At 45.1% G+C, this 21,237-nt stretch overlaps 1 protein-coding gene across 1 annotated transcript in view; it reads left to right on the top strand.

The window, feature by feature from the left end:
• LOC144162556 (uncharacterized) overlaps positions 1-21,237 on the top strand; it is a 419,428-nt gene that overhangs the window by 10,066 nt on the left and 388,125 nt on the right. Inside the window, exons 2-3 of the mRNA XM_077693145.1 lie at positions 3,808-3,892; positions 5,315-5,384. Coding sequence (XP_077549271.1) covers positions 3,808-3,892; positions 5,315-5,384 — 155 coding nt within the window. The remainder of the gene's footprint in view (positions 1-3,807; positions 3,893-5,314; positions 5,385-21,237) is intronic.

Raw genomic sequence — 21,237 nt, 5'->3', positions numbered from 1 at the left:
TTGGCAATGTTTAACGCGTTACACGCCACACTTGTTACCCGCTACACATTACGGCCAGCTACAACAGCTCCGCTGTTAAAAAATGCGAGGTTTGCAGTTTATTTTGCTAAGTGTTTTTTTTTTCTTTTGCAGGTTTCCCCTGCGTCCCAGAGGATATTTAGCGTATAGCTATAGTGCGAAAGCCTCCCCTGACACATTTCAACCTCAGGACAGCCCGCAAGTTTCGTAGCGTTTCAAGAATGACCTCCTGTGAAACCCACAGGATGCGAACTGACACAGACGTAATTTAAAAGCCAAAAAAAGAGAAGAAATGCGACAGCCTCCAACCGCTTCCCTGCCGGTGCCTCCCTGACTGCTTTTTCGATGCATAATGCGTATTTACGAAGTCACCCTCAAATGTGGGCAACAGAGGAAGGTCCACAGATCACTGGCCGCTCATTTTGCTGCGCTTAAATCTGAATATAAAAGGTTCGCCAAGCCGAGAAAGCCCCTCACATGCTCCTTACGAAGCAATCCCGCGACCGCCATTCCCCAAAATGGCGTCGCATGCTCGTTTTGTTTTTCTTCCGGTAGATGGCGGCACTTTTGCATAAGATCTATAGAGCCCCAAGTACCTAAAACAGAAAGGTAGTATGTTGTCCCCACTTCATCGATTAGCTGAAATCAAACAAAAAAACAATGAGTCTTGCAGAACACCCTTCTAATCTGCGCTCGGTTACGGTCGGCTTCCCTCTATACTGCAGCATTGACGCTCGGAAACCGCTGTGTGGCTCGGTTTGTTCCTTATCAGACCTGGGCGCGCAGTATTAGGGGCGAAGCAGCTGAAGACCTCGCTTTGTCCGGGACTTGGCGTCCGTGTACACAGTGTTGCATATGTGCAAGGAGAGTTGGATTGGATTGGATTGAAATCACTTGGATTGAATTGAAATAAATGGAATTGTATCGGTTTGGATCTGAATAGTATACACTGTACACACACGTTGTCACTCATTTACATGCGTGAGTGGGCAATGCCACGGGTGATTTACGGTAAGAACGATCCCCAGTGCTTCGCCCATTCGTCATGATTCACTTCGTAGGTATGCATAAATTTTTTTATTGTGGTTAATAATAATCGTTTCGTAAGACTGTGCAAAACTTGTCAAAGAAGAGGCCCATTGAGGCAGTGTCCCTCGTGCCACTCACCAGCCTTCACATCGGAAAACCGTCTGCACTATGACACTGATCTACAGCGTTTCCAGTGGTAGTTTCGTATGCGCAGTCGAAACGTTTACTGGATCCTTCAGAGGTCAAACTGTTTTCCAATCATTCTTACTGCTATCAAAGAGATACACTGAATTTCACACGCCTACAGCTTCTTGTGCAAGCTTAAAAACTCCGTTATTGGTGTTTGATTCTAATGACCTTGGTACACACTAAACTTTTTTACACCCTTTTAGCCAATAAGGGTGCAGCATAAGTGGAAAAAGGGTGTTGGGAGGACTTTACACCTTTTTTCTTGGATCTAAACACCCTTTTCTTAGCTCTACACACTTTTTGTGTGAAAAAAAAGGTGTTGATCAGCTTCAACGCCCTTGGTTTTTCTTCGGGTGGTGAAAGGGTGTAGAAAAGGTGTTCAGCTGTTCATTATATAAGGCCATGCTTGGATGCATAGTAGCATTGTAAGGAAGAAGACATCCCCTCATATACCCCTCTACTCGCAAGAAAATTTCAAACGCAAAACAATAATTGCTCGTATGCAATGATCGCTCGTTTTCCTATGCGGTGAACCTCATTCCCCAAGTTTAGCTATGACACGTGAAACACCAATTTGAACCTTCAAAATTAAAAAAATAATTTTTGTGTGGCGAAAAGGGTGTTCAGTGACTGTAACACACTTGGCTATCTGTAGGTTGTTGAAATGGTGTGAAATAGATGTTCAATTCCAAAACAAAGAACAGCAGAGCTGGGGCTTGACCTAGTTTCTTCTGGTGTTGCTAAGTTTTGTTATGCTTGCTAAGCTCTGCAATGTTCTTGCTAGGCTACGATCACCACTGAGGGGTGAGGCCAAGTTTAACCGGATTTTACAAGCCTGTTCCAGTGTGTCCGCCCACTGCCAGGGAATCCGAGGGGGAAACAAGCTAGGTCCGCCCCCAGCTATACTGTTTCTCCAGCCTTGCACCACTATTGCATGCTCCACCAATTTTTATGCTTTGTAGAACCCAAAAAAGGTTAGTACCCTTGAAATGGTATAGTGAGAGGTGGGCATACGGATACGCCCCTTGTGCTCACCCTCTAACAAATTTGAAAGCTGACTTCACTGTTATAATACCATATATTCGGTGGTGCACCCTTTACAGGAGCCGCGTTCTTTTTCTTTGTATTTTTTTGCTAACGCCACCAAAACTAGTGGGAGCCTAAAGAGCTTCACTGGTAATAAATTATGCCAATTCATAGTGCTTTGACAATCGTGAGGTACGAAACACCCCCCGCTTGGAGAAAATGTTCAGTCCACCCATGTAACAGGTACAAAAGGCCTCCAAAGTTGGACGTCTCTTCACCTTTTTCTTAGTTGGCAGTCTTTTCTTACACCCTTTTTCATACACCCTTTTTCTTAGTTTCGAACACCCGAATTAGTAGCTTTAGAGCCTTCTGTATAAAAGAGTGTTGACATAATTAACACACTTTTTGAGGGTGTTGAGGTGGCGGGGAAGATTTTTTGGTATTGAATAAAATTCTATAAGTTATGGAACACAAAACTACCTCATGATTAAAAAGTTTTTGCAAATCCGTTTGTTTATCTGTACATTCTCATAGTAAAATCCATTCTTGCAAAATTAGCGCTAAAAATGCGTTTTCTGCGACAAGCCCACTCACTCAATCGGGTCTTTTTTCTGCTCGATATAAAAGCAAGAACAGCATATCTAGTACTAAGTAAGTAGGCACTCCCTGTACAGCTTGCATCCCGTTGGTTTTCTTGCTCAATTCGTTTGTGTTCCAACTGTAACTTGTGCGTATTGACTGTTTGCGTTTAACGCTGCGCGCATCACCGATTCACATGGCCACTGCATATGCCATCACCTTAAAAAAATGTGATGCTCAACACACGTTTTTAAGGGTGTTGTGCATCGGTGCATTTGGTACATCGGTACATTGTGCATTTGGTCGGTGTCTCCGTTTCTACTCCAACATGTTTCCCGACCAGACGGGTTTCCGTCAAACCCTCGACTTCATCCACAACACCCTTTAAGGGTGTTAAGATCAGCACCCCTTTTTCATGCATACACCCTTTATTTGTCAAAACACCTTTTAGGGGGTAAGCCATGACCCTTTTCGGAAAAAGGTGTAAATATGTTTAGTGTGTATGTGGCACAAGCGGGCTGCAATGAGTTGTAACTGTGGTGTCGTAAAGTAGCTTGCGGGTCGTATGCCTATACACTGTGTTCCTTATTATATACCTTATCTGGGTGGATTTTTTGTTAAAAGCGGTATGAGTATGATTGTTCTAGCAAAACAATTTCTCGAATGAACGAAATCTCGGTTTTGTTTTCGAGACGGAGACGGGAAACATAAACAGGGCAATTTATTGCGCTGCTATTGTGGGCCAACTCATCGAGCGTTTGAGTGCGAAAAATGGTGCACCGTTTTTTCTCTCCACTAGTGCCTCTCCGCCCATGTTGAGAGATCAGAAGCCTATAGTCACCCTTCTAGCCAAGTGTTCTCCTGCAACTGTGTATAGATGTGCGACTGCGGGATGTGTAGATTTCTCGTGCAACCCGCTCTGTGGGGTTTTCTTGGAGAAATTTCACTGTAACCTCTCTTGTGCAGGCACAAGATGTACGAGCATCGATTGCCAGGAAACGGGTGAAACGCTCTACTTGAACCGCCGTTGTGAATACGAACAGGAGTGCCAGTAAGTATGAGACATTCATCACTTCTGTGGCCTGCCGTAGAAAAAAAAATTGGCGCAGCCTGCACTAGTGGTGCAAGGCTGGAGAAGCAGCAGAGCTGGTGGCCCCTCTCCCTTCATCGGATTTATCTGGTGCGCAATCAAGCAGCGTTTGAAACTCAGTTTAGTCTTGTTTTAAGTACGCAGTGGCACAGACGCTGAATTTATAAACTGTACGAATTAAACTGAGAGGACGGCAAGGTATAAAGTTTGTGCAAGCAGGTTATTCGACTTTTGAGGAAGATAAGAAGTGGAATACGATCCAGAGATCAGAGAAAACGGGATAAGATACATGAGATAAGACTTATTGTCAATGACTATCTATGTTTTAACTTACCACGCTAGCTGGAATATGTCTTTTATACCACACTATTATAAACACGAGGCGACTGGTAGTTTTGGCCCGACCATATACTTTCCTAGAACGTGTGACGTGACAGATGCATTGAACATAATAAATTTGCAAAAACTCATTTATTCCGATTGATAAATCGTTCGCTAATGTGCGAACAGTGCATCTATGACCCCTGTATTGCCCCACTCTTGGTAGCAGTACGCCTGTCTGCCTTTGTAGGCGATAAAATATGCCGGGGGGGGGGCGGTGGGGGGGTTCAGGTACGAGATGACAATCTCCACCGTGTTCTGACCTTGGTTGGTTTATCACTTACGTATGCAGCGGAAAAGCAGTAGTCTTTACAAACGCCAGCTTTAATGGTTTTGAACAGCTGTGAGGTTTCCGTGGGGCTACCGCTGTCACTGTAAATAAAAAAAGAGAAAACAGTATTGGCATTAACAAAGAGCACAACTTATTGTCTGGGCCATGTTATTTGAATGTCCTCGGTCCCGCATCACCCCCCCCTCCAGTTTCAGTTTAAAATATGCACCAATTAAAAGGCAATTTACAGAACGGAGGCTTCCAGAATACTACAAACATGTCCAACTATGGTCATTACGTGTGTGTGTGCGCGCGCGCGTGTGTGTGTGTGGGGGGGAGGAGGGGTCGACGAAGGAAGGTATCAAAATATCAATACCAGAGAATACCAGAAAAAATATCAAAAAGTATAGTCCGGTGCACGTCTCAAAAAACAGAAATGACTAACGTTTCAACTGGCGGACCAGTCGAAACGTTAGTAAACCTTTTTTTTTGTGCTCATACCGCTAAAGTTTTAATATCATTTTCCACGTGAAATGTCAATGTTACCAACTCAATAATTATACGAATCACCTTCACAACACCTAAAAGCGCACCACAAAACGTTGCTATGCTTTGACGGCACGTATTCTTTTCGAAGGCTGTAAAAATATTTTAGCTGATGAATGCATGTCACGCACGTCACGGTTGCTGTCGAGGTTTTATTGTTGCGTGTGCTTTTTTGTTTTTTCCAGTGTGCATTGCAAGTCTGCGTGCTTGACGGACTCTCGCACTCGTGTCTATGGAACCGGGGATTACTTCATTGTAAATATGCATCTACTTACACGTTGTTTAATTTTGCCTTGTTAATGCGACATGTGTCTGAATGTTTGTTCCTAACAAAACAGCAGCACCCCAAGCGGAATGCCTAGAACCATGAGCAAATATTTGTGGACGGCCGGATTGCCAGTTCTTGTAAATTGCCCTTAAACACAGTCTAATTTATGCGAGTGAGAGGTATTTATGTCTTTGTCTACAAAAAATGTTTCACAAAGGCACCTTCTAAACGATAATAAGGGCGAGATTTCCCGTTTTAGCAACGCCAGTAACTCGCAAGTTTTTTCAAGTGACTGTACTACACAAAACAGCAATTCATCTGCTCATCATTTGCCACGCGTTCCTAACGTCCTTTCTCGGGTGCTATTCGAGAAGGCCCATGATTGAGCAGAATTCGGGAAACACGAGCTGTAGCGACGCCCACGTAACTTGATGATAATATTTCGAGGCGGAGTTCAAGCACTTTAAAAATGCAATTCACGCTATTTGCTGATCATAGGGACCCGAACGTGGGACAGGTGGCGCTGCTGGCGCCGTTCAACAGCGCCACCCGAGGAAGAAAATTGCAAAAATGGTCTGGACATGCCCTCGCGTCTGAATGTCGAGCACGCGTGTTTCCGTGTTGTTTAAAAGTGCCACCGCTCGTTACACTGAAAATGTTAGCCGAGTCCCGCCTGCTGCTCTCTGAGAAGTACTCCCGCAGCAAAAACATCCAAAAAAAGAAATCGAAGAGAATGAAAATGAGAATGTGACAGACATTGTTTGCAAATTGGGAGCACTCGTTGACGTGCCCGTGACGCCAGAGGATATTGAATCCTGTTATCGGGTTCCCTCCAAAGTGAAACCCAATACTATTGGGGTACAGTTTGCAAGACGTCCAAAGAGGGATGACCTCATCGAGAAGTCACGAAAAATACGATTAAGCAATAAAGACTTTGGGAAATCTTCAAGCTTACCAGTATTCATAAATGATCACCTTTGTCTCATCCTCAAACAACTTCTCGGAATGACTCTAGCTGAGAAGAAGGCAACTGGCTGGAAATACATATGTACCCGCGGCGGAAAAATACATGCAAAGAAATCGGACAACTCTGCTATACTAACTATAGATCATGAGCATGACCTTGAAAAAACACTTTAGTAACCGGCGAACGCTTGTAATGACTTTGCTACTACATCGCAACCTTACGTCACAGAACAAAAAATACGTGGTTGGTTTCGTTTAACACAGTACTCTGGTTTTGCGTTTCTTTGCGGTATTTTTCGAATAGAACCTGCCCCTTTGTCCGTCGGAAATGATAATCTGCCTCGTGATTCAAAATTGTCCCCCATCGCAAATAGTGACTGGCATGGTAAAAGCCTTTTTGTTTTTATATTAACGAGTTTTAGAACTGTCGCGGCTGAAGATGCACGCCTGATAACATTTATAAGCATGAAAATGTGCCTAGCGCCACTGAAAATAACTGGTCACATGCCCATATGCGCGCATAGTATGAACATGCCTCGTTACATGTTTTTTTTATTTCTTGTTCCTTATGTTCCCCTGTCATCAAGAACTAAAAGATATACTATATTTGAAGCGTTACATCACGAATCAGCCTATGCCGCATCTGAGCTGCGTCCACGTTAACTTACAGTCTGGTAGAAATAAATGCAATATTATTGAAAGCTTTTTTCATGAGGTAGATATGATCTTTGATGTCGCAATGTTCGCTGAAACATCGTTCGAATATACCAGTGACGTTTTCAACATTCCTCAGTACAAATATTACTACATTAACAGGGTTGGTAAACGAGGAGGTGGTGTGTGTATGATGATATCCAATGAAATTCAATGTGAACTGTTGCCTCACTATTCCTCTGTTACACCTGATTATGAAATAGTTACTGTAAAATCTGGTTCGAATATTTTCTCTGCCTGTTACCGTCCGCCAGGTGGCGATGATTCTAAATTAATTTTCTTTTTAGACTCTTTTCTTCAGTTTGCTAACTCTCACAATTTCCACGTAATTTTAGGTGGTGATCTCAACATGAACCTCCTAAGCGAGAATAATCTGCAGAATGAGCTTGTGACCATTCTAAACCTTCATTTCTGCCATAAGGCAATAGCCTCGCTCACTAGAATTACTGAAATTTTCGAGACACTTCTCGATATTTTTACTACAAATTTTGATGTCCGTAGTGTGATAGGCGGTGTAATTGCATACGCGATTAGTGATCACTTGCCGATTTTTATATCAATTCAACAAACTGTTAAGGCAAATCAAAATTTGTACCATTCAACATACCGACGTAGCAACCTTCATTCCTTATCTTTGTTTCGACAACGTGAAGCAGATATAACTTGGAACGATGCTTTCCGCGAACAAAACCCTGAAGTAGCTTATGACATCTTTATGACGAAATTTACCGACGTTTACTATGCTTCTTTCCCACGTAAAACGTATACTCCATCTAAGGAAGCACGAAAGCCCTGGGTGACTCATGAAATTCTAAAGTTTATCAGGAAAAAGAACAAACTCTAAAACATATTTATCAAAAACAGGTGCCCTGATGCATTAGAGATATTCAAAAAATATAGAAACTATGTTACAAGTGAACTTCGTACTGCTAAAAACTGATACTACACAAAACTTTTCAGCTCATCAACAGGGCGTTCAGATGACATTTGAAGAGACCTGAATACTTACTAATCCGCGCACCAGAACCTATCAACAAAATTACCAAGGAGGGCAGTGAATTATCTGGAGTAGATTTGGCTAATGCTTTCAATGATCACTTTCTCTCAGTAGCCCTTACATCCACTAAGACTGACAGCCGTTTATCTTTCATGAAACCCTACAATGAACACACAGTGTTTTTGGAGCCAAGCGTTGAAAAAGAAATTATAAGAGTTTTTACAGAATTAAGCAATACCGAATCGGAAGATGCTTTCGGTTTACAAATAAAGCCAGTCAAACATGTAATCGATAAGATTTCGAACTGTTTAGCACACATATATTACGGCTGCTTCTTAACCGGCTTATTTCCGCACATGCAACGTGCTAGGGTTGCTGTAACATTCAAAAAAGGCAACCGTAACGAATTCTAGAATTATCGCCCTATATATATTCTACCTGTCTTTTCAAAGGGCTTAGAAAAAATACTTCTTAAGCGTTTAATCGCTTTTTCAGATCGCTACTCGATCTTAACTCCGGCACATTATGATTTTAGGAAAAATATGTCGACAGAATCAGCACTCCTCGCGCAAAAAGAGTACATACTCGAAAATTTTGAGAACAAAAACATGGCCCCGGGCATTTTTCTCGATTTTAGCAAAGCTTTCGATCTGATAAACCACCGTATTCTTATTCTTAAACTCAAACACTATGGCTCCCATGGTAATATCCTCTCCCAAATGTCTTCCTATTTACAGCACCGTTCCCAGGTCGTAGATATTGACCGCAATCACTCCCTAACAAAACAGGTAATTTCGGGTGTTCCACAGGGGAGCATCCTTGGCGCTTTTCTTTTTATTTTGTATATAAATGAAATAGCAAACATTGATGAGTCTGTTAAATATATCATATATGCCGACGACACGAGTTTGTTCTTCACTGGTAAATCCGGAATTACCCTAAGTGAGCATACTAACAAAACCCTGTTCCTCATTAATAATTGAGCCTTTAGGAATGATCTCAGGATCAACACAGACAAAACAAAGGCAATTCGATATCGCCCTCGACATAAAAATTTCACATTGCTTCCCATCCATAAAGATAGTACTGAAATTAAAATAGTAGCGCATTGCAAAACTTTAGGTGTATACTTCTCAGAGCATATGTCCTGGGATAAACATATTAGTTACCTAAGCGGGAAATTATTTGTTGTGACTGGCTGTATGCGGAAACAGTACTTTTATTTTCCCATATCTGTTAATATCATTTTGTACAATGGTCTCTTTTCATCTCTATTGAATTATGGCGTAATAGTGTGGGGCACTACCACTCTTCAAAACATTGAAAAACTACTCCTTATGCAGAAACGAGTAATCCGAATTGTAAATAAAGTACCTCCGCTATCCCATACAAGTAGTGTGTTTCATGACCTTAAAATTATCAATGTAAAAATCGTATACCAATTACTGTTATCTCGGAACTTTACATCAGAAACAATCCGAAACATTGGCACAATGGCCGAACATTGCGAAACTACGAAGAAACGTCATTTCTTATCCAACCCGCAGTCCTGAGCACTGGCAAGTTGACACGAGCCGCACAAATTATGGAAAGCAAATGCTGAAATTTTGCCTCCCTTCAAAGCTCAACCGATTTCATTGCGAACATGGAACTGATATAGTTACACTCTCTTTTAAAGATCTGCGTAATGCGTTTTTGTAGTGGTCTCATAGACCTCCTGTATATTTTGTTTTTTTTTTTCATTGTATTCTGTTTCTCCTTTGTTATCAATGAGATTTATATGTTGCTGTAATGCCGGATTAACTATTATTTTTAGCGTCACACATTATGGAATGCTTTACTGACCTCCTGGTGCAAACAAAAATCCTTACTGTGATCTAGTAACTACACTACGGTCTCTGTTCTTTGTTATCGTTTTTTTTTGTTTTACTAAAGTGGCGCTTTGCTTCTCTACGCGAAAAACATGTAATTGCTTTGTTGCCAATATATGTACACGGCCTCCTGTTACTCTCCACTGTGTGCCATGCCATATAGGGGGCACGGACCTTTGTCAAGCCTTTGTATGGATTTTTGACTGTGCCTCCAAACATCCTTGATGTTGAAATAAACTGAACTGAATTGAATTCAATTGAATTATGTGAAAGGTTTAAAAGAACTAGAAAGTCATCTACGTATCTAAATTTTTTTACTACCCTGTCGTCATTAGGACATTGCTTCAGCAAACGGTGAAACTTGGCTAAGATTATGTGACACAAAACAGAAGCGCTGAGGAGCCGATGCACACCCCCTTCATCTGGACATATCGAATTTCACAAACGTGGCGGAGAGATAAAATGACAGCAATTCAAGGAAAGCATCACTGTTCAAGCCGCATTGGTTCTGGAAGCCAACGGTGCCAGACTTCTCTATGAGTTCATGAACGGTAGAACACAGCTCATTTTGAGGTACTGAATAATAAAGGTCCTCTATGTCAACCGAAAAACCTGCGTTCACATGTGGCAGCCCTTTCATCAAAGCTTCGGTAACATGCGCGGAGCTCTGGACGGCAAGCGGGTCCTCAGGCCCAGGAACACGAAGTTTTTGCTGTAGAAATTTTCCCAACAGTTTCTGCAAGCTCCCGTTTTCTGTGACGATGGAACGCAGGGGGCAATTAACCTTATGAATTTTTGCCGAAAAACACACGCAGCTGATCCTCTTTTCTTGCCTTTACGGACTTTTCTAGGGCCTTAAGTTTCACCTACTTTAGTAGCTTCATGGCAGCCGTTTTTACTTTCCTTGGTTTCAGAGAAGTGGGCTTGAAGTCCTTGTTCATAGCGTCTCTGGCCTTCTCGCTGAATGTCCCCTTCGGTGAAACGACCAAGCCACCTTCTTTGTCGGACTGCAGCAGACTCAAGTTGTGATCTCGGGAGTAGGTCACAACTGGAGGAAGGTCCGTCACGTTGCGGTCAGGATGTGGGCGTTAAGCACTCTTGAGGACATCGACACCTTCGAACACACACCATCCTCTCTCTTCAGCAGGAACTTTTTCCGCAACATTTCGGATAGTGGCCAGCAACTGGTGTTTTTGACGTGAGGTTCCAGACTAAATTTTGGGCCTTTCTTTAGCAGGTCGTCAATGGGCTTCGTGACAGAAACACCATGTAGGTACGTCACAGAGCCCCTTGCCGAAAAGTTTTTTCATTTGTTGGGAAGACTCCTTTGGAGTTGACACCAGTAGCACTCCGTTAACGTACCAGCTAGGCGGCTATGCTCACGAAACCGCTGGGAAGCAGACCAAACATTCACATCGTTGCCACAAAGCAACCGTAACCACTCGTAAAGAAGTCTAACCTGGCGCCCATATTCTGACTTCAAAATTCGGCACACCCGTATCCAGTGGCCAGGGGAAGGTGCCACCAAACCAAACAAGGCGACCACCTCCTGTGGCGGGCTGTTCAACTTTAAGCAAAAGCCGAGAAACCGTACACGGCACTGAGTCAAAGCGATGACACTCACACAAGTCAAAAGTTGCTTGCAGGAGGTTGTACACGAAGAAAGATGCCCAGTGTAGGGGAAACGTGATGAAGCAACGCGGAAAACTGGGCCAGCTGGGCCTGCATCAGCGTTGCATCTTTGAGCCTTTCTGACAAGGAATTTTCTTTTTTTGGCGGGTAATCTGTGATATTTTCTTGTTTGCGTGTTGTTCGATTTTATGCATCGTCGCGAACTTTATCTTTAGTCATGTACGAAGCGATAAGTATCACTTGTTGAGTTCTGCCCATGCGCAGCTTGTGTTTGGGGTAGGTTCTTGTTTTCTTCATAAAATTCAGTTGTTAGTCCAGCATAGTCCGGTCTGTTTCTTTACTTGTGTCTCCGTCTTCTTGGCTGGATTTTACAGGCACGGATGGCAGAAGACTACTGTCTTTCGATGACATTTGCAGGAAAGGACCGAGATATAGGGCCTCTTTATTATTTGAGTTCAAAATTCAAATTATGGGAGTTTAACGCGACGCGGCTGTGCACCTGGCCCACGAGGGCTCTGGATTACTTTTTAATACCTGGGCATGTTTACGCGCGGCGAAATCTCGACATACGATCGCCTTTTTTTCTTCTCCATATGAAAAGCAGAGATCACGAACAGGGTCAAACCCGCGTCCTCGGGCTCAGCAGCATAACTGAGCCACTGCAGCGGGTAGTATTTTCAGTTACTGCTGTAAGACTGACAGGGGATGTAAAACGGCTTCCGAAGTGCGCTGGTTCGCCATGTGTATATTTGTTTACTACCATAAAAACGTAAAGCACCATAGATATATCTACCATCCTGGTACAATATTGTGTTGGTGCTGCTACGTACGTTGCTCCAATTCGCATATCAGCCACAAGTAACGAAGAAGCAATAAAGAAGCAAAACAAATGAATATGTTTATTTATCTAAGACAAAACCGTTATTTCGAATGGGAAGGAGATGCCACCAGAGTAGAGTTGTAATTTTCCATAAAATAGTGAAGGGCGTGAAAATTTTTTTTATGTTTTTTTTAGAAAAATATCGAAAATATAAAAAAACAAGATAACAAACAATTAAAAACTCGACGTGCTTTTCGAACCCTGCTGATGAGCTTTTCAAAACATTTGTTGCTGGACTTCCTTTATAGTTTTCTTGATGCTGAATCAAGAACAGGTGTTCATTTCTTGTGAAAATACACCCAAACAGCCTTTGTTCGCGAAAGCAAACGACCCTGCCCATTGTGCGGTCAGAGCACTGGCTGCCTTTCGCGATCAGGCCCCGGTAGATAACGTCCTATTCAGAAGCCCCGCAGCTGCGTCGACAACTCAGCCTGCAGAGCTCATCCTCTTACCATTCAGAAACGAGTCAGAAAGTCCCAAGAAAAATTGAAGATGCACAAAATATTTACTTAGAATACGGGAGCTTGAACGAAGCACAAACTGAAAAACTCTGTTCGCGGCGAGCTTAAAAAAGGAGTTTCCCCTGAACGACTCATGGCCGACTTTGGATTTTGTGATACAGGGAATGGGATTGTCGCTTTCACTACCAGTGCGAACACACATTCCTAGCACAATCTGCCCTTTCTCGCAAGTGCAACTTTCTTTTTACATTTGGGAGGGCGATAACAAGCTCTAGGGCATCACTTTGACTTTTAACCCAATCTATGACTCACGTAACTATATCATGATTATAAGCAGAAAGAAATATTTATTTTTGTCTCACGTTATTCCCCTCATCGAGTCATTTAATCTGATACCACACAAGCCGTAGCGGCATCACTTTGATGTTTACCAAATCCATGACTCACGTGACTAGCTCGTGACTATAACCAAGATGCAGTTTCTAATTTTGTCCCCTGTGATTGTCCTCGTCAAGACCTTTAATTTGATACCTCACAAACCGAGTGGCATCAATTTGACTTTTAACCCAATCTATGACTCACGTGACTATCTCATGCCTATAGCCACGAGGCAATATTTAATTTGATCTGCGTGATTCCCCGAATCGACTCCTTTAGTTTGATACCTCACAAGCCCTATACGCATCAGTTTGACTTTTAACCCAATCTATGACTCCGTGACTCTGTCATGACTATAACCAGGAAGCAATTTTTAATTCCTCCTACGTGATTCCCCTCATCAAGTCCTTTAATTTGATACCTCACAAGCCCTAGTGACATAACTTTGAATTTTACCCAATCTATGAATCACGTGAATATGTCATGATTATAACCACGAAGCAATTTTTAATGTTTCCGTCATGATTCCCCTCATCGAGACCTTTAATTTGATACCTCACAACCCTAGTGACGTCACTTTGACGTTTAACCCAATCTATAACTCACGTGAATATCTCATGATTATATCCAGGAAGCGATTTTTAATTTGTCCCCCATGATTCCCCTCATCGAGACCTTTAATTTGAATACCTCACAAGCCCTACTGGCATCAGTTTCACTGCTACCCAATCTATGACACACATGGTTATCTCATGACTATTTTAGGAAGCAATTTTTAATTTGTCCCACGTGATTCCCCTGATCGAGACCTTTAATTTGATACCTCACAAGCTCTAGTGGCATCACTTTGACTTTTAACCCAAGCTATGACTCACATGACTTTCTCATGATTATAACCACGAAGCGATTTTTATTTTGTCCCCCATGATTCCCCTCATCAAAACCTTTAATTTGATAGCTCACAAGCCCTACTGGCATCACTTTCACTGCTAACCCAATCTATGACTCACGAGGTTATCTCCTCAAGACCATCACCAGGAAGCAATTTTTAATTTCTCCCACGTGATTCCCCTCATCGAGACCTTTAATTTGATACCTCACAAGCCGTAGTGACATCACTTTGACTTTGAATCCAATCTGACTAATCAATAACTAACTAATTAACTTAAATTAGGTAATTAACGTTCGGGCCCTACTGCCTCGGGAAAAACTGGCGGGATGCAGAGACAGCGCTCGCGCGCAAAAAAACAAAAGTCAAAATGCCACTGCTGTGGTCATCTCGCCCACAGCAGTGGCACGTTCTTTTTTTTTTTCGTCCACAACTACCGTTTTCCGCCACTACGGCAAAGAAAATGGCGCTAGTGTAGCACAGCAAACTCTAGTTTCCGGTCCCTATTAAGGTGACATAACCGGTCCAGGGCAGCGCGTTCCAAGGAGGCGAGACTAGGGCGGGACGCTTTTTCACTGCGTTCTCTCGCTCCACTGATGCACTGGTGACTACTGGGGGCAAGCAAATCCTACTACATTACTTTATTGTGCCTCTATTTTAGTATTTATTTGACTTAAAAGTTCATTAATTTTGTTATTCTTGACGTTCTTATGAGGTGTTTGTTTGAAATTGGCCGTCCCAAGAAGCAGTTTCTGCGCATTCCTGCTGCAGCCAATGCAATCACGTGACTAAGGCCGACTGGTAAAAAAAGAAAGCGGGTGATGGAAATGCGCCGCATTCAAAGTAATTGCTGCTCGGCGTTATCCAAACACTCTGTCCGCTTTCAGATACGAAATTAACTATGGGCACTTAGGTCTGCTTAAGTGATTTGAGGGTGAAAGCTTGGCGAAGCTTAATAAAAACTGATACATTGTACTTGCGGTACTTATTACAACGCATAATTGTACTTGGGGTAATTCTTGAATGATATATTGCACTTACGTATATTTCCTCGCTGTTTTTTCTTCGGCTTTCGGCATGAGTTTTGAAATTACTTCGACCGGCTTATTTTCTGCTATACCGTGATTGCGTAGATTTCTTGTCGTAGTGAGCCTTATTTCGTAGTGAACTCGTCAGTAAGAACACTGGCACACACACAGCCTCCCTATATTCGGGGTTTTGCGTGACTGGTGTGCAGCTGTCCTTCTTGTGTGCCATCACGTTCACGTGTCCCGCAGCACGCACTATTCTACAGATTTTACTTTTCAAATTCACAGTTTTGTGAATTTTCAAAAACAGAGCCCGCTTGCTCCTCAAAGCTACCAATAGCGGGAGGAGGAAAGAACTTTTGTTGTCAAATGGAGTGCGTTAAGCGCTCACTGGGGTGGCTCCCTCTTCACGGGTTCCATATGGTTCGAGGGCCGCCTGGCCTTCATGGATCAGTTGAAGTTGGTCTTCCAGGGCGATGCTGGATAGAAAGATCTCCCATCGCTGGCCAGGGGTGAGGAGAGTAGAGGGATTACTTAGGGGTGTAGAAGGGTGGTGGTCTTTGGAGAAACTGCACTCTCCTATGACGTGCTGGAGGGTGCCTAGTGCATTGCATTGAGGGCAATTTGTTGTACATTTTATTATGGAGGAAGGGGTGGGGAAAGGAGCCCGCCTGGATTTAACTGTATATCGCTTGTTCTGCTCTAGTCGAGGAGTGGTGAGGTGTGGGAATGTCTTGCTACCGTCCCTGTAATACTTGACTATATCTGTGTAGCTGGTAATCAGTTGCCACCCCCTTCCCTCCTCCCCGGTGGCCCGGGAGTTCAGCGCTCGGGCCTGTTGATGAGCATATTCGTTGCCCTAAATTGACGACTGGCCGGGACCCAAAATAATTCGATTTTTTGTTTAGGAGGCATAGCCTTCTCGAGGTGTTTTTGTGCCGCAAGGGAGACCCAGCCAGATCTGTAGTTCTTGTATGCAGCTTGTTAGTCCGGGCAAGTCACCCAATTGGGCACGTGCTACTAAGAACGAAATAGTAACAACCACAGCTTTTCAAATTTGTTTCGTTTATTTCACTGTGCTCTTCACAGCTCTTGTTCGGCGAAGCTCTGTACAGTCGTTGGCTTCTTTCATGGACTCTATGTCTTCACCCTGATTCTGGCGTCACGCTGTTTCGGTCTCAACTCTTCCCTTCACAAGCTTTGCATGCTCGCTTCCTGGCAGACGACAATAACGCCACAAAACTCGTTGAAATGCTTAAATATCGCCTCCAATACTAGACTTACACCGTTGATTACATACTACCCTGCGAGTAAAGTTTTCGCAAGAATTGTGTGACACGCACTGCCTCAAAAGAAACCGTCTACCGCGCTGGCGAGAAATGAAGCGCACAGACATGCAACGCTATATTGGAAAGTTTTGCGAGCAGACGCACTAACAGACACTAACGCACGGCAACTCAATGGAAACCTCCTTTCCGTCGAGTGGTCGCGACCCAAGCGCACGCTCCGCTGTAGACAGATAAACGCATTGTAGAACCTGTGGAAGCCATGTCCAATGAACCACATAAAAAAGGCGAAAAACATGCCTGTAGTAATCCTATTGCACACACACCGGCTGACTATCGACTGGGTGCCGGTCGCTGGTGGGGTCGCTACTAACGATTCCGTTGAAAGTGTCCGTCGGGTAAAACCGCAGCGCACACAACACTTGCTCCTCGGCAGTCATGGAGGGAAAGCTCCCTCAAAGTAGTCGCAAAGGGGGTCGGCCGCCAGATGGCTGCACAGCTATTTCATAGTACTTTCGAGAGCCGAAAAAGGGCTTGCAATTCCGGCTCCGCTATAAAAAAACTCTGTCATAATAGATATATGCTTGCTACGGTAACCGTTAACGATGAACCACGCCACAGCACCCGGCAACACTAGCGTCAGAAGTTCAACTCAGCTGTGCGAAATCTATCCCGAGTGTCCTCCGAGTTCTCGTGTGAATCACACACACCCACGGCGTAGCGACTGGAGCCCCATCCAACCATGGCTGCCATGGTGTCCATTTCACCGGTGGGGTAGCGCCAAAGCCACGAAGTCGCTTGCATTTGATGCTTCGCTAACAAAGCTTAGTAGCAAAGGATGAAAAGTCCCCAGGTCACCGTTATTCAAATGCTGCCATAGTCGCAGGAGGGGTGGGGGGATCAGTCCGAACGATAAGAGCGGCCAAGATGACAAGATTTTCCCCGGCCAGCCGTATGCATACACAGCAAAAACACAATCTACGACAGATGACACACCTTCAACGTCTAAAATGCACTCGTAAAATGTTAAAACACTCTCATGACACGTAAAATTGGGGCGATGTTTTCTACTACGCCCACCGTCTGCACGTAAACAAAGCCGGTCACGTTTGAGTGTCGAGAGAAGGGCGCGTTCCTTTCGCTACACTGAACTGCTTGGCTTCGTTTGGGCGTGCGCATATTTGCACTGCAGCCGCACACACATTTCAGTTGAAGAACAGGACACGAAGAAAACCGGAGCCGCGCCGCGCCACTTTTACGGGGCGGAGCTTTAAAAGAAGGAAGGGGCAAGGCCGGAGTTCTAAAAGTAATAGCTGGGTTATTAACTTTACGCAACTGAGTAAATATTGCAACTCGATTCCAGATGGCGCTGCACGTGGATGTTCGCAGAAGCCGTGCGTTTTCAACGTGAGTGGCCTCAACTGGGCGCGCTGTTAATGCCAAGCATGCTCCGCGCTACTGCGCCGGGGTCGCTTGAGGTTTATCGGATGCTGTACTATCACCACTTTGTTAACTCGAGCAGCTGGAAACTCGGAAGCGAGCCATCACGGGCCTTCTGGAATAGCGGCCCTGGTTTCCGCACACCCCAATCAGTGGGGCGTGTGATAAGTTCGGTGAAGGCGTAACGGAGCCCTAGTGTCCAAATTAAACAATACGTGTGAAATGACGTTAAGGTTGCAGCAAACTGACGCTCACTTTGACAAAGGCTCAGCATCAGTGAAGATGCACGTCAGGGGATCTGTACAACCAAGCCATAGGCAGATTTTGACCATCGCACATGGGCATCGTGCACCCGAGGTAGCTGCAATCAACTAATTGAGCCCATTTATAAAACTGCCACCACTTGGCGGAGTACAACACAGTGACATGAAGGTAAGTGCACAGTCCAAGGTTTCACTGCTGGAATTTCCTCCAAAAAATGGCAGAATACAAGTGCCACCTTGAACCCACATGATACTTTCACTATTCTAAGCGCTACAAACCTGACTACTTGAAACATTTGGCGTAACTTTTACCGCGATACTATTAACAGAGACGTCGTATACTTCAGAATCTGAAGTGTATACTCTCCAAATGGCTGTCGGTATTTCTTCCGCAATAGGCAGATTAAACGTGCTGGTGCCGTTTATTGGCATGCATGCTTGCATATACAAACGTACAGAGAGACTGCCAGTCTACCATACATAGACGTGGTCTGAGTAAAGTAATAAAAATCTTTACCCGAGTTACGATTGGTATAGTTCTCCACTTGATGTGTTTATTCACTAATATCCCGAACAACTTACTTACAGCCGATGTTGTGCATACAGATATTAGTGATCAACTTAACTGCTCACCAAAAAGAATAATGCCCTTAATATGTCATGCCAACAAATTATGTGCAGAATATATTACCCCAGCAAATCTAGAAATTACGAAACAGCCTTTCGAAAAAATACATATTGTCACGAAGACAAGGACGATGCAGTTGTCTTGAATGAGAAACACGTTTATTGGAGCGAACTTGTGCTCCCCTAACAACTCAAAAGAATACAGAGGCGGCAAAGCAGCGGTCAACAAACTGATTTGCACAGGCAAGTGTCGTCGAATCGAATGCTCCGGCGTCCGCACTGCAGGCTTTTTATCTTTCGGGGCGCGTGGTTCTCGAAACGTCGATTCGCATCGAGAACATAGTAGATCCAAGAAGATTATTCTGGGCTGTTCACGTTAGATCGAAATGCTCTCCCTATCACAACAGATAACACATGCACCACAGAAAGAAAGAATTGAACACGCGCTTCCCTCGGCGCAGAGATAACACAGACCGGCGCAGCCTGGCGGTAAAAGCAAAACACAAATAAACAAACCCAATGTATGGTTCGCGGCATTGCCCCTCCCCCCCTCTAACAGTGCATTGACCCGATGCTAACATAAGCGACAGTCCGAAAATAAAAAAAATTCCCCCGCATTTCCCCGAGGGGGAGAATGTGAAAGTGCGAATGCACGGTTGTAGGCCCGCTTGCGGCGCTTGCGCTCGGCCCCCGCAGCCCACCGCCTCGCCGCCTTCTCTTCCATCTCTTCCATCGGGTTTGTAGTATCACGTGTACACCACGCAGTTATCAAGCCGCTATAACGCCTCTGAGTCGCCAACGCACGCCGCTGACGACGTAGTTTGAATGCGTTAAAGATATAAGGCGCGTTACTAACACTGATGTCAGCGTCGCGTCCGTGGCTTAGTGGGACTCTGCTTCCGGTAGCGCTAGCGAGCGGACGCAAGATGTCGAGCTCCCCAGTTGGAGCGGTCGTTGCGGCTTCGGGCCGCGGAAACAGGACAACGGAAAACGAAGCACAGGACTACCAGATAATTCTGCCTCAACTGCCATCAGGTAGGTTCGTTTTGAACACAGTATTCTTGCACGCTGACGTCAAAGCGAGGCCTTATCGAGTGGAAGATTTTCGAGACGCGCTGTCACGCTTGGAACTGCTCCCCGACGTGATAGCGTTGGGAGCGTTCCAAATGAATCACGTGTGGGCAGTAACATTCAAGGACGCCGAAAGTGCCAAAAAGTTGGTTGATTTTCGCGACGTAAAAGTAAAAGATCTTCGCTGCATGGTCATCAACCCGAACAACCAGGTGCTGCGAGTGAAAGTGCACTGGGTTCTTTATGGTGTGCCCGACGACATGGTGCGAGCCGCGTTTGCGCCATACGGCGTAGTGACTGACGTCGCAAGAGACCGATGGCGTGTGTCTGGGTGCGGCGACAAGGGCTCGACAACGCGCCTTGTGTCGCTGAAACTCAAGGCAGGCGTCTCCCCCGACGACGTGCCCCACCAGCTCCGAATCGCCGGGGACAACGCACTCGTAGTCGTTCCGGGGCGTCTGCCGCTTTGCCTGCGGTGTCAGCGTTCTGGACACGTTCGACGGGAGTGTCGTGTTCCGCGCTGCACGCGTTGTCGTCGTTTTGGCCACGAGGCCTCACAGTGCGTGCAAACTTACGCCACTGTCGCCGGACCAGTGGGGTGTGACGACCAATCTGAGCACCTTATGGATGAAGCTGAAGCGGAGGAAGTCGCCGCTGGAGGAGGGGCAGACGAGCCAGCGTCGACGCATGAGCTCAAAGACCTGCCGACGTGCAAGTCACCCGCCGTACAAGCTGGCATGGGCCAGGGAAAAGATAATGACCGGCCGGGCCTCAACACAGACGACTTATCACTGGCACCAGGGAACCAAGCTGCCCAAGGAGGAGCTATCCTGGAAACCGACCAAGCGGACGGTGGGAAGGAGTCTGACGATGACACCATCGATATGGACACGAGCAAGGACCACGCTAGCAGCACCTGCGGAAAGCTGGACGCGAGAGCAACGCCGAAATGACAGAAGGCGACAACGCGGCTTCCGATGAGCCGCCTTGGAAGGCGGTGCTGGGGCGGCATTCCACACAGAAGCCCAAGCGTAGCGTCCCCCCGGACAGGAGAGAGACAGCGTCGACGCCGGCGAAGACGCCGACGTAGTCGCGCGAGTGGTGTGCGCCGGTGGGCGAGTGAGCCAGCGTCGGTCATCCTTGTGTCTGAGACTCCTGGCCCGTAATGCAGTAGTGTATTCTGCGCTGCTTTTGAGTCCACGCCCCGTACCCGTGGTGCTGTCTGTAGTGTATGGGGGGGCAGGACAACGTAAGGATATTGTCGAGGTCGGAACAGGTGCCATAAATTGGTATGGGGCACATGACAGCTTCTATGTCATTTCGACGGCGCATTTGGC

This window comes from Haemaphysalis longicornis, unplaced genomic scaffold (assembly GCF_048455015.1).
Source record: "Haemaphysalis longicornis isolate Haplotype H1 unplaced genomic scaffold, Haemaphysalis longicornis Haplotype H1 scaffold_12, whole genome shotgun sequence".
Lineage (NCBI taxonomy): Eukaryota > Metazoa > Arthropoda > Arachnida > Ixodida > Ixodidae > Haemaphysalis > Haemaphysalis longicornis.
Note: the sequence above shows the minus strand (reverse complement) of the source record. Positions and strands in the feature narration are given on the sequence as shown.